Source organism: Nannobrachium achirus (assembly GCF_963921795.1).
Source record: "Nannobrachium achirus genome assembly, chromosome: 5".
Classification (NCBI taxonomy): Eukaryota; Metazoa; Chordata; class Actinopteri; order Myctophiformes; family Myctophidae; genus Nannobrachium; species Nannobrachium achirus.
Genome location: NC_137814.1, coordinates 13,994,173 through 14,006,697, shown reverse-complemented (window position 1 = coordinate 14,006,697; position 12,525 = coordinate 13,994,173). Strand labels below are relative to the sequence as shown.

At 42.7% G+C, this 12,525-nt stretch overlaps 1 protein-coding gene across 1 annotated transcript in view; it reads left to right on the top strand.

Annotated features, from left to right (window-relative positions):
* The window catches only part of LOC308286054 (contactin-associated protein-like 4), a gene marked incomplete at both ends in the record, with an annotated part of 156,979 nt that overhangs the window by 24,599 nt on the left and 119,855 nt on the right, over nt 1-12,525 (top strand). The window contains one exon of the mRNA XM_080727016.1: nt 10,330-10,523. Within this exon, the coding sequence (XP_080583142.1) occupies nt 10,330-10,523 (194 nt within the window). The remainder of the gene's footprint in view (nt 1-10,329; nt 10,524-12,525) is intronic.

The window sequence follows — 12,525 nt, the reverse complement described above, 5'->3', positions numbered from 1 at the left end:
CCACCGTTTTCTTTCTTCTTCTTCTTTTTTTGACCCCCTCCCTCCAGTCTAAATCCTAATGAGTAAAAGGCCTGGGGTCTGTGCTCTCTCCGTGCTGTTAGGAGGATCACGTCTGCTTGTCAAGTACACATTATCCTTGGCCTTACGCTGCTGCCCTGCAGACCTTGTCACAGTAACACAAACACAACAACCCAGTCCAATCCACTTTATTTATAAAGAACATTAAAACAACAGTGTTGAACCAAAGTGATGTACACTAACAAAAATATACTGAAATACCAATAGAAAAAAAATAATACAATAGACAATAACAACATAATAACGTATATAGACACATTGCCTAGTGGAAACAGCAACTCTCAGTGCCAAGGAGTTCAAGTGAGTAACCCTAACGGGCGCTCATATTTAAAAAAAAAAAAAAAAAAAGTTGATGGTCAGCAAGGAACATGCGTTGTTGATTTTTGTATTATGTTTTTGAGACAATTGAACAACTGCTGAACGTGGAGTTGCAGATGCAAGACATTGGGACATACAGACATACAGACATACATACACACGACCCCATTCTGATTAGGTTGTGAGATATTGACAACATCATATCACGTTTATATGTTTTAGCATCTGATGAGGACAGTGGTTGACATCCACTGTGTCCATATCCATTCCCCATTCTGACGTAGGACAGGCTATATAACACATTCACTGCCATCGATGATTTAAGTCGACAAACAGCCTTTCCGTTGGCTTGCGCTGCCTAGACTGTGCTCTCCCGCACCCATGAGTGATTCCAGGACATCCCAGAACATAGGCAGAAATGTCTTCATCACCCCCATGTTTTCCCCCCATGTGGCTTATTTCCGGTTGCCTTTTATGGTGTTAAATGAGGCGTGGAACAATACAAATGATCTACACGGGAGTGCGCTCATGACTTCTAGACAAAAATTAGATACACCTGTGATACGCACAAATCACGACTCTGCAGCCCTTTCATGGATCTATTACGGCCAGATTAGTGAATGATGCGCACTGTAGTTTGTTCTTGAAAACATTGTATTTATTGTGATACGGGTAAATACAAACTTATAAGTAGGCCTATTGAAAACTTCAAGTTGAAATGGTTCCATTGATCTAAGCCGGAACACAATCAATACGTAATTTTTAAAGTAAACATACTCTGAAAACACACAAACTAACCACCGATCTGATCACTTAGCGGTCAGGTTAAGTGGTTGGATAGGTGTGAGCACTTGAGAGATTTTCAAGTGGGTTTCGATCCAGATTAAAAAAGACTGTAGTCTCCACAGCTCTACAACAGCTGGTAACACAGACAAACAGCACCCAAACAACTGGCAGGGGAACAAACAATGTGGCACAATGCCAGCTACCAGCTGAATAACAGCCCAGGTGGCAGGTAAACACTCGTCATGTCTGAAACTCAGTTTGTTTAGTAACTATATTTAGAACAGTGGTTTTCAACCGTTTCAGGCCGCGACCCCCAAAATACTCATATTTGAACTGGTGACCCGGCCCTCCACCCTGACAAGCACTACTTGGAGTTGGAAGAGTTGAGGCATTACATTTTGTTAAATCACATCCTATTGTGAAAATAGCCGATCTACATGCTCACAACGCCTCGCAACATGTTTCACAATTTCTGCCTATAATATTTGACAATTTGGCCAATGTTACATTTTTCCTTTTAGAGGTATTAAAAAGGTCTTAAAGGTCCTTAAATTGACACTTAAGAAATGTGCAGATACCCTCTATACACTTGTGTATGTTGGTTTGTTTACTGGTGAGTGAGAAAACAATGTTGCACATTACGCTAATCATCTGGGGACCCCTCAAAATTCATTTGAGGACCCCCCTGGGGGTCCTGACCCACAGGTTGAGAACCACTGATCTATAACGTTATTCTGATGTAATTTACACATCCTACCTGGGTCGTGTTTCCCCCCCCATTCCAAATTCCCATAGACTTTTATATATATATATATATATATATATATATCAAAAAGACATATTACCTGGGCACTTCAAAAATGACTACCCAGATAAAAAAGATGGAGCACTCAACTGGTCTGCACGTTCATTTATTAGAGCGACAGGGTGACTGACGTTTCAACGTTTAGTCTTCCTCAGAGTCAACCAGAACACTGAAAGGGGAGGGTATATATAGGCCCTCCCCTTGGTGATGTCAGTGACAGCCATTTCTTCATAATAAATATACAGAGAATGAAATAACAAGCATATAAAAGTAGATAACCACCACCATAAATAGACAGTTATACATACATATAATAAATACATAGTAACTATACAGTCAGTGTTAACCCTAATTAGGGCAGGTATTAAGGACTGTGGGATTTTAGAGATATCCACACATTTTTAATTTATTTAATAGTTGTTTCTTCATTTATTAATGCAGTTAATTTACCTGATAAACACTGAAAAGGTCAATATGAGTAATGACACATATTGAAGTTCTGGGTATTACATCCACATAAGGGCCCCAAAAGAACTAAGGTGAAAATAGCGGTCACAAAAAACATGATAGGCTTGGTTGGTCATTTACTCCCCCAGCAGATGCTGCATTGAGAGTGTATATCCAAAACGCTTCCCTTTGTAACAGTTTTTGGAGCGGTGAAAGCGCTCCCAATAGACAGGTATGTCCGTGGGTATGTCCGTGGGTGGGTGGGTGGCTGGCTGGCCGTGTCCGTAGCCTGGCAATACCTTGAGTGGCCACACACAACACACTAGTTAAAGGAGGGGCGCTGTTTTGTGCAGGCCAGGCACACTCACCACTCACTCACAGGCACAGTTTACAGTTTAGGCATTTAGCAAGCTGCTCAGATTCACCGCTCCACTTCGAACCGAGGTTTGATTTTTTAATAATATCCCCCCCTCTAGGGGGTAAAGTGACTTTTTCTATTCCAACAAATTTAAGAGATGCGGCTGAGCCATGGTTTGCCTCCACGTAGTGGCGCGCCATGGCATAGTCTAGGTTTTTATGACGTATTGCGGTCTTGTGCTCACCTATTCTAACTTTTAGAGTTCTCTTAGTCTGTCCCACATACACTTGGCCACAGGGGCACTTAAGCATGTATATAACATGAGTGGACTGACAGTTAATAAAATCTTTTATCTCAAATTTGGTCCCCTTGAGAGGGTGATAAAAGAATGTTGTTTTACTGAAGCTCGAACAGTGTGAGCAGTGACCACAGCAATAAAAAACAGCGGGTGGGCGTGGTAGCCAGGTATTAGTGGCTGTAGGGGGCATAAAACTATGTACCACCTGGTCTCTAATGTTGCGTGGTCTCCTAAATGATACCAGTGGAAAGTTAGAAGTATCGTCCTTCAGTGTTGGCTCACTTTTGAGGACATGCCAGTGTTTTAAGATTATGTTCTTTACCTGGCCAGCAAAAGGGTTATAATCGGTCAGACAGATGCGTGGAGTGCTCCATCTTTTTTATCTGGGTAGTCATTTTTGAAGTGCCCAGGTAATATGTCTTTTTGATATAGTTTGTCCTTGTTGAGCACCAACGAGTCCTTCTACCGATCTGCTGGCTGAAGCGCACAGACATCTCCTACATATATATATATATATTGCATCAAATAAGAACAGGTCCAGAAATAAATAAATGATCCTGGCGGTTTGACTCATATGGAAATGAGGAATCAACTGACGGCGAGAAAACACTGAATTAGTATTCTAAGACAAACCAACACTAATGCCAAGGATTGTTTGACATACTGTATTAATTAGCCCTTTTCTGGCACATATACGTGTGACAGGCCTCTGTAGATACCGGTATGTGTTGATATTTGTCTGTTGTGGATATAGACTTTCTATTAGTGCCCTATCCTTACAGAGCTTTACACACTGGTCTGTGTTTTTCGCCAGTAATTTGTCGCAAACCACCCAAAAAGCTTTTGGGTAACAGATAGCGTGCGATATAGGCGTTATAGTTAACAGTCTTAAGCCTGCCGCACAGGGTGAACACGGCCTTTCCCATGGCCATGTCCATGAATGTGATGCATAATGCGTCTCGCAAAGCACAGTAGTTGCCTGGCGAACAAGTGGCGGCGATGTCAACATGAAAGGGAGAATCAACAGAGGCCTCGGCCTGCACAAAATAATCCTCCAAATAATAAGCAGTATGCCAAACCGAGCAACACATTTCAGTAGGCACGTGAATAGTAAATGTGTAAGAAGGCATCTTTCCTTAAACAATCCTGGCGTGAACTGTCGCAGGCAGTATTTATGCTGTGGCGTCTTCTAAATGCCTGAATTGTATTTGAATCTCCTGCTGAATTACGTAATTGATAGATTTATATTGGATTCAAACACAAATGCACACACACACACACACACACACACACACACACACACACACACACACACACACACACACACACACACACACACACACACACACACACACACACATATCATATACTCTGTAGGTGTGTGGTTTGCTCCCTCCTTCTGAATCTGTCATCCATCTGTTGTTTGGGCTCCGAGGCGACGCTTTGGCCTGACTCAGCACTCTCTACTGTGGCTTAACCACACGCAAGCACGCACGCACACGCAGTCACGCACAGAGGCTGAGTCTCTCCTTTCCCTGCATGGGATTGGAAGTGTCTTCATCTTGTAGAGACCCAGGGCCACTACGGCATCATCAGCTTCTGATTGATGTTGTTTCAAAGTTAAAATGACACACACTCCCTAATCAACGTATGTGTCATGACACCTGCTATTAGTGTTATTTAGAAATGGAAATGCAATACGATTAGTATGATATACCACTGCTCTTTGCTAATGGCATTAGGTATGGGAAAATCCCTGATGCACGACGTGACTGCATTATATCACTATCCAGTATTGGTTATTGGCATTGAATGTTATTCCAATACCATTATATTCAATCTTCAAGCTCACTTCATACATTTGTTCCCCATGGTAGATTCAAATAAAAATTAAAAACTTTAGGGTATGTTTCAAGGCACTAACATACAGTGGTGGAAAGTAACCAAGTACATATACTAAATTACTGTACTTAATACTTAAATACAATTTTGAGGTATTTATACTTGAGTATTTCCAATTTCCAATACTTTTACTTCTACTCCACTACATCTCAGAGGTAAATATTGTACTTCAACCCATATACATTTCAGCCATTTCACAATGCGTTGCGACGCGACGCATTGTGAGCTTGTGTAGATCTGCTAATTTCAAAAAGATTTTTATACTTTTGAAAACTTGAAGTGGGACATTCTGCATAAAGCTACAGCCACACCAAAGTATGGTCGCCACCGGATAAACTCTTTTTGTGCGCGGCTGATTAAAAACGCAGAGTGGATTATGTCCCAAAGCCTGTCAGTCACTTCCAGAACTCTCCCCATTCCGCCTTCGACTCACCCGATTGGACAGAGGGGGAAAACTTTATCTGGAGAATTTATCTGCTCCAGCATAAACGCAAGGTCGGCGGGGCACACAGATCCTCTACTGCAGGGTTCCCCAATAGGTGGCCCGCGGGCCATTTGCAGCCCGCAGGGGGCTACTGTCTGGCCCACACCAACCCCAGTAATAATGGTGGTATAAGAGCAGCAACAACACTAGTATATCGTCGTTGTCGGGTGGAAATCTCGTATCTCCAAATTTGTACGTTCTTTCGCAGATCATACAAGGCCGTTGCACAAAAGTAGTGAAAACAGCAGATCTACAAGCACACAACGCCTCGCACTTCACTAGTTTAAATCATTTTTAAAATGATAAATTCAAAACGAACGGTTTTGGACATATAAGATTTTCACCCGACAACGACGAAAACTGTCGCTGGAGTAGTGGGAACGCCACTGTCGTACATTTAGAATTCCGGACCTGAACAGAGTATGTTATTGCAGTATTGATACTTTTACTTAAAGGGGGAAACCACCCATTTTCAATATTGAACTATGTCATTAATATACCTTGTTCTGTGGAACCACCAGTGTACTTTGCAATACAAACCCCAAAATCAATCCTCCAGTTCTAGGCAACACAGAAAGGGGGGGAGGGGGGCTTCTGTGTTGCCTAGAACTTGACTCCTCCAGTAACTGGAGGATTGATTTTGGGGTTTGGCGTTTGTACTGCCAAGTACACTGTGATGACATCACACCGGTGTACTTAGCAATACAAACCCCAAAATCAATGCTCCTCTTCTAGGCTACTACTCCTCTAAGGTATATTAATTACATAGTTCAATATTGAAAATGGGTGGTTTTCCCCTTAAGTAAGAAATGTGAGTACCTGTGAGTACCTGCTCACATATTTTGTGATGATTGGCCCAGTGGTTGACTTGAGGTTTGTGTATGTGCTGCTGTCTGCTGAGTCTGGGTAATGCAGACTGCAGTATGTCAGTTCTGATAACCTTGGAGCAATAATGATCCACAGATCATTTGATAGCAATCAGATCTACGATTTAGGATATTTTCTTTTTTATAGTTATAGGCCAAAACCTAAATGTTCTCTTGCACCACCATCTGTCCAATTGGTATATGCATTTTCTCTGTTGGTGGAATGATTTCCAACCTATAGTTAGCAGAGTTTGGAAAATGTAGCTGTTATTGTATTGATGTATGGTTTCTGACACCCAGATACTTTTAGGGCAGAAGGAGAAAGAAAGAACAGAGGAATAATCATGAGATATACAGACTGTGGGCCTTAAATATTAGTACATGTCCTAATCAATACGGCACACATTTCAACATACAAGCCTCCACTGCAACAGAATGTGCTATGAATGGAGAATCGAAGGTGAAGGGAATGAAATTCACTGAACTATGCCCGCAGGGCTGGTCATAAACAACATCACAATAACACATCCACACACACATACTGTACAACTACTGTACTCTACTGTATTGTACTGTAACTGTACACACCCTTAGTTCCATCAAGTCCCACAAAGAAATCATTAGTGAATGCTAGTAACCAGGCATGTGCACCCATAGACATCAAAGGGGTCTTGAGCCCCTGCCCTTATATCAGTCTTTAAAAAGTGCCCTCTCCAGACCATGAATGCAGTTTTTACTATGGTGAAAGAAATGCGAACACCACCCCTGTACATGCCATATCTGTAGGCAGCATTCAAGATAATTGCCCTGTCCCAAACGCTCCTTAACTTGAACGCAGCATCTTATGTTGAAATCCCTCTCTGTGTAGAAATCCATGCCGTTACGCCACATCTCCAGTATTAACTTGATTATGCTTTCAGTTCAGTGTGGGAGTAAGCGTGACACGTTGTGAGCTTGGAGGTCTGATATTTTCTATATTTTTAGAAATGTCAGGCTCTCTAACATTCTCTGCACGTCCCTGCTAGTAACCCCCCACCACACTCTCTCCCATCTTTAACTTTATCTTTCCCTCCCCCTCCCTCCCTCCCTCCCTCCCTCCCTCCCCTCCCTCCCTCGCTCTCTCCACACTTTCCCTCTCATGTTGTCCTGCCGTGTCGCACGCACAAGTGATAATCATTGTCTCGCCATCTCTATCCCTCTGTCTTATCTTCTCCCTGGTTCTCCCCATCTCTATCCCTCTGTCTTATCTTCTCCCTGGTTCTCCCCATCTCTATCCCTCAGTCTTATCTTCTCCCTGGTTCTCCCCATCTGTCTTATCTTCTCCCTGGTTCTCCCCATCTGTCAGAGGAGCCGGACACATTGGGGTTATAGTGACTCAATGTCCCGGACACCTTTGTGTGATATATTGTGGGTTGTGGCTCAAACTTAAGTTGTGACACTCCAGTTATGGGAGGGACGTTCTGTAGCATCAGGCCATCGTGCCACACAGGGATGAGGGTTTTATCTGTCATCAATCGTCACTAAGAACTAAGTCACCTTGATGTGATTCACCTCCTTTCTTTTATCCCAAAGGCGAGGGGTTGTGTTTTTACTCCTGTAAATGTCTGTCTGTAAACAGCTAATCTCGGGCACTTATCGGTGTGAAACTTTGCATGCACATTCCCTGTATGTCAAGGAAGAACCTCCTATTACATTTTCCAATTAAATTTTCCAATCTTATGTTATAGTGCCATGTTGCCATAATAGGCAGATTTTAGAAAAAACATGTTTTGCTACAGATTGTGTCTGAAACTCACACAAATCGGTACACATAATCTCAATTCAATACATTTCAATTAGCCAATTCCGAGTTCCCAGAGTTGGCAGGAGTGTCCCGTTTTGCACGAAATGCAACTTATCATCAACACAGTGTCCGATTGGCGTGAGACTTGGCGGGCACACACACTCCCAGTAGTCCAAGGAAGGCCTGCCACCACAAATGTTTCAAAATGTTTCAGAATCATGGTGGTGCTACAGTATACCAGGTCACGACGCAGCCCTGAGTAAGCACCCTGGCATGGTGGGGATCTGAACGCTGAGGAGAAAACTTTTTTAGTATACTGTATTAGCCAGGCTATATCATGTCACTATCTCTTCTTCCATTTCTCTCTCACTCTGTCCCTCTCATTTTATTTATATTATTAGTGTATTTGCTAATAAGCAACACTATTGTTCTAGGTCAGAGAATTTTGCCAGCAAAGTGAAACTGCTTTTTTTCGTGTTAAACTTTGCACAACAGAAAGGTGACGCTTTTGGTCATGCTTCACACACTGTTGTCAATGTTGTCATGCTTCATATGACATCACAATGCCACTGGTAATGTCATCATTTACAGTCAATGAGGCCAGTAGAGCGCACCTCATGCCGCGCTCTGCTGGTGCACAAGTAGTACTTGTGCACAAGGCGCAAGTTGGCACATCGACCGAGTGCAGTTCTAGTTACTTGCGCAAGTACTGTAATCGGCTGGGTAGGTATGTACCGGTAGGTGTCCGACTTTTTGGAGCTGTGTGAAACACAGGCTCCCTATACGTGGCTGTGTGGGTCTGTGTGTGTGTGTGTGTGTGTGTGTGTGTGTCTGTCTGTCTGTCTGTGTGTCTGTGTGTATGTAGCCTGACTTCGGCGCGTAACTAGTGCCGCACCATTTACGCCACTCGCGCAATATATACATCAAAATGTGCGGCTCGGCCGGGAATGGTGTTCTATTACCTTTCGTTCCGATCCGCCTTACCATGCCGACGTAATCGGCAAAAAACTACGCTTAATTGTCCCCATTGACTTATAATGGGACAATGCAAGAAATCACTTTCAAGTATTTTTCTCTCGTAAACCATAGGAGCTACAGTTTCAAACCTCGGAGAGGAGATTCATAATGATTTTAAGAATGAATCGAAAAATAATTACATCACTCGGCCTCATGGTGGCGCTATAACGGCCCACTTTACGTTTTGCCCCGTAACTCTTGAACCGTGGATCGGAAAATTAAAATTCTTTTTTCCCTGGATTCCTTGGGTCAAGACGCATCTCCCCATATAGGCCACGCCCATTTGCGCCAGGATAGATTTTCCGCCATCTTGAATTTTCTCCAAAACACACTTTTTGCTCCTTTTCCTACATATTTTCTTCAAATGTCACAAAAATCGGTACACATGATCTACACACACACACACACACACACACACACACACACACACACACACACACACACACACACACACACACACACACACACACACAGCTCCACTTCACACGGGTGTGATTTTTTGAAGACTGTAGCCCTGAAATGGCTGGGATTCTGGGAATGTATGTATGTGTATGTGGGTGTCTGCCTACAGCCAATGAGGGACCAGCATTCCTGGTGATGCCACTGGTGATGTCAGCAAAGTTTATAAGAGCATTCTTGGTAATGTCTTCATTAACAGCCAATGAGGCCAGCAGGGCACACCTCGTGGTGCGCTCTACTTGCGCACAAGTTGTCCATCTGTGCATTTGTGGCCTACCTGTGTGTGAGGCGCAAGTTGGCACCTCGACAGAGAGCAGTTATAGTACTGTTTTTACTCCCTCTCTGCCTCTGTATTTCTGTCTTTTTTCCAGCTTTGTTTCTGCCTGTCTTCCTCAATTTCTTATGTTTCAAGCCCAATGGGCTGACAATTTATTGTTGTTTTTCTGTCTGTTTGATTTCATGGTTCTTCTCAGGTTTTCACAAATTCCCATGAGGTGGTAAAAGAGATGTGAAACTTTCAGGAACAGTAGATATAGGAAAACAGATCAGACACAGCAAAGACAAGGCCATATCTGCTACACCATAAATGCAAGAGACACATATGCTCATCTCCACCCTCCTTGGCAGTGACAAACGCAAGTGTGTAGCCTCCAAATGGTACTTTTGGCTTCAATCTTTTGCTTATACTTCCTCTCAGAATTTCTGTCTCTCTGTTTTTCTCTCTCTAGGTGCCGGAGGCTGGTCACCTCTGACCTCAGACAGGTACCAATGGTTGGAGGTGGATCTGGGTGGGCGGACCCAAATCACCGCTGTCGCCACGCAGGGTCGCTACGGCAGCTCTGATTGGCTGACAGAATACCTGCTGATGTTCAGTGACACGGGACACAACTGGAAGCAATACCGTCAGGAAGATAGCATAGGGGTGAGTTCAAATAATAGGAACTAGCCAACTAGGGCTGCACAACAATACATTGAAAATGTATTAGATAGATACCTTTATTATCCCAAGGGGGAAAATCAGTCGCCAGGAGGCATCACAGCAGTATAAGGATATTTACAGAGAAGTATGAAAAGAATAAAAATGAACAGTGTACAGTAAAGAGCAAGGTACATCAAAGAAAGGGAACGAAGAATATACAGTATACATAAAGTGTATTAAACAACTAAATACAGAAATAAAAACGAAGACCCCCAAAAACATGCCAAGCCTGGCCAATGTTAAGGGGTCACAACAAGAAGAAAAAAGACAGAAAAAAGTAAGAATAAAGGAGAAAGTGAAAGATACTGCGGAGCTACAACCAAACAGGTCTTCGCTCAAAGGAGCGACCATCATCGCAAGGTAAACATGCACAATATACATATCGCAAAATCAATATGCATATCGCATTTCAAGAATCCATTGTAATCAATTCTATCAAAAACAATAAACACCAAAAACAGTACTGTCTCAGGGGTTCCCAAACTTTTTGGTCTCAGGGCACCCCATAAATATTTTTTTAATCCGAGGCACACCTATCATTTTCACTGTTTATAGCATATCGTCGTTGTCGGGTGGAAACCTTGTATGTCCAAAACCATTCGTTTTGTATTTATCATCTATAAAATGATCTAAACTAGTGAAAACAGCAGATCTACAAGCACTGTGTGCTTGTAGATCGGTTGTTTTCACTAGTTTTGTGTGACAGTCTTGTATGATGAAGCAGGGCTTTGCTCTACCAAAAGACGTACACATTTGAAACTTGGAGATAAGAGGTTTCTGCCCGACAGTGACGATATTTTAGTAATTATGTTGCGAGGAAAACGTTGAGATAATAGCCATTTTGGTTAGAACTGACTGAAAATAACTTTGTACATCATATTTAAAATTATACTAAATATTTTTGTCCAAATAAATTCCAAATATTATCAAATGATCTCGCGGCACCCCTGGACTGCTGTCACGGCACCCCAGGGTGCCCCGTCACCCACTTTGAAAACCCCTGCTATAGACTCTATATTAAAAAAATCACACCCGTGTGAAGTGGAGCTGTGTGTGTGTGTGTGTGTGTGTGTGTGTGTGTGTGTGTGTGTGTGTGTGTGTGTGTGTGTGTGTGTGTGTGTGTGTGTGTGGATCATGTGTACCGATTTGTGTGACATTTGAAGAAAATATGTAGGAAAAGGAGCAAAAAGTGTGTTTTGGAGAAAATTCAAGATGGCGGAAAATCTATCATGGCGCAAATGGGCGTGGCCTATATGGGGAGATGCGTCATGACCCAAGGAATCCAGGGAAAAAATATTTTTAATTTTCCGACCTACGGTTCAAGAGTTACAGGCCAAAACGTAAAGTGGGGTGTTATGGCGCCACCATGCGGCCAAATGACACAAGTATTTTTTATTTAATCCTTGAAATCATTATGAACCTCCTCTCCAAGTCTTGAAACTCTAGCCCCTATGGTTTGCGGGAGACAAATAATTGAATGTGAGTTTTTGCAATTCCCATTATAAGTCAATGGGGAAAATTAATTCACTAATAAATTAATATCAATTAAACTATAGAACCTTTCTCTTAGAAAAGTAATAGCCCACGATTCCCGAGTAAGCCGGTCGATTTGACATATGGCGCGAGTGTGTGGTGGCAAAACTGTGGGACTAGTGGCGTGCCGAAGTTTAGGAAGTTCAGGCTACATACAGACACACAGACAGACACACACACAGACACACACACAGACACACAGACCCACACAGCCACGTATAGGGAGCCTGTGCTTCACACAGCTCCAAAAAGCACTGCAACTGTAATAAACAGTACTGTAAAGAGTACTACAGGCAGGCATTGTTGACTGCAGTAGACCATGCTAAAATCAATACCACTTCAAACCCTGACCAAGGCACACAAAGCCATAAACGTGACACACTGCTGAACTGTTATGCGCCATAGAGCATGG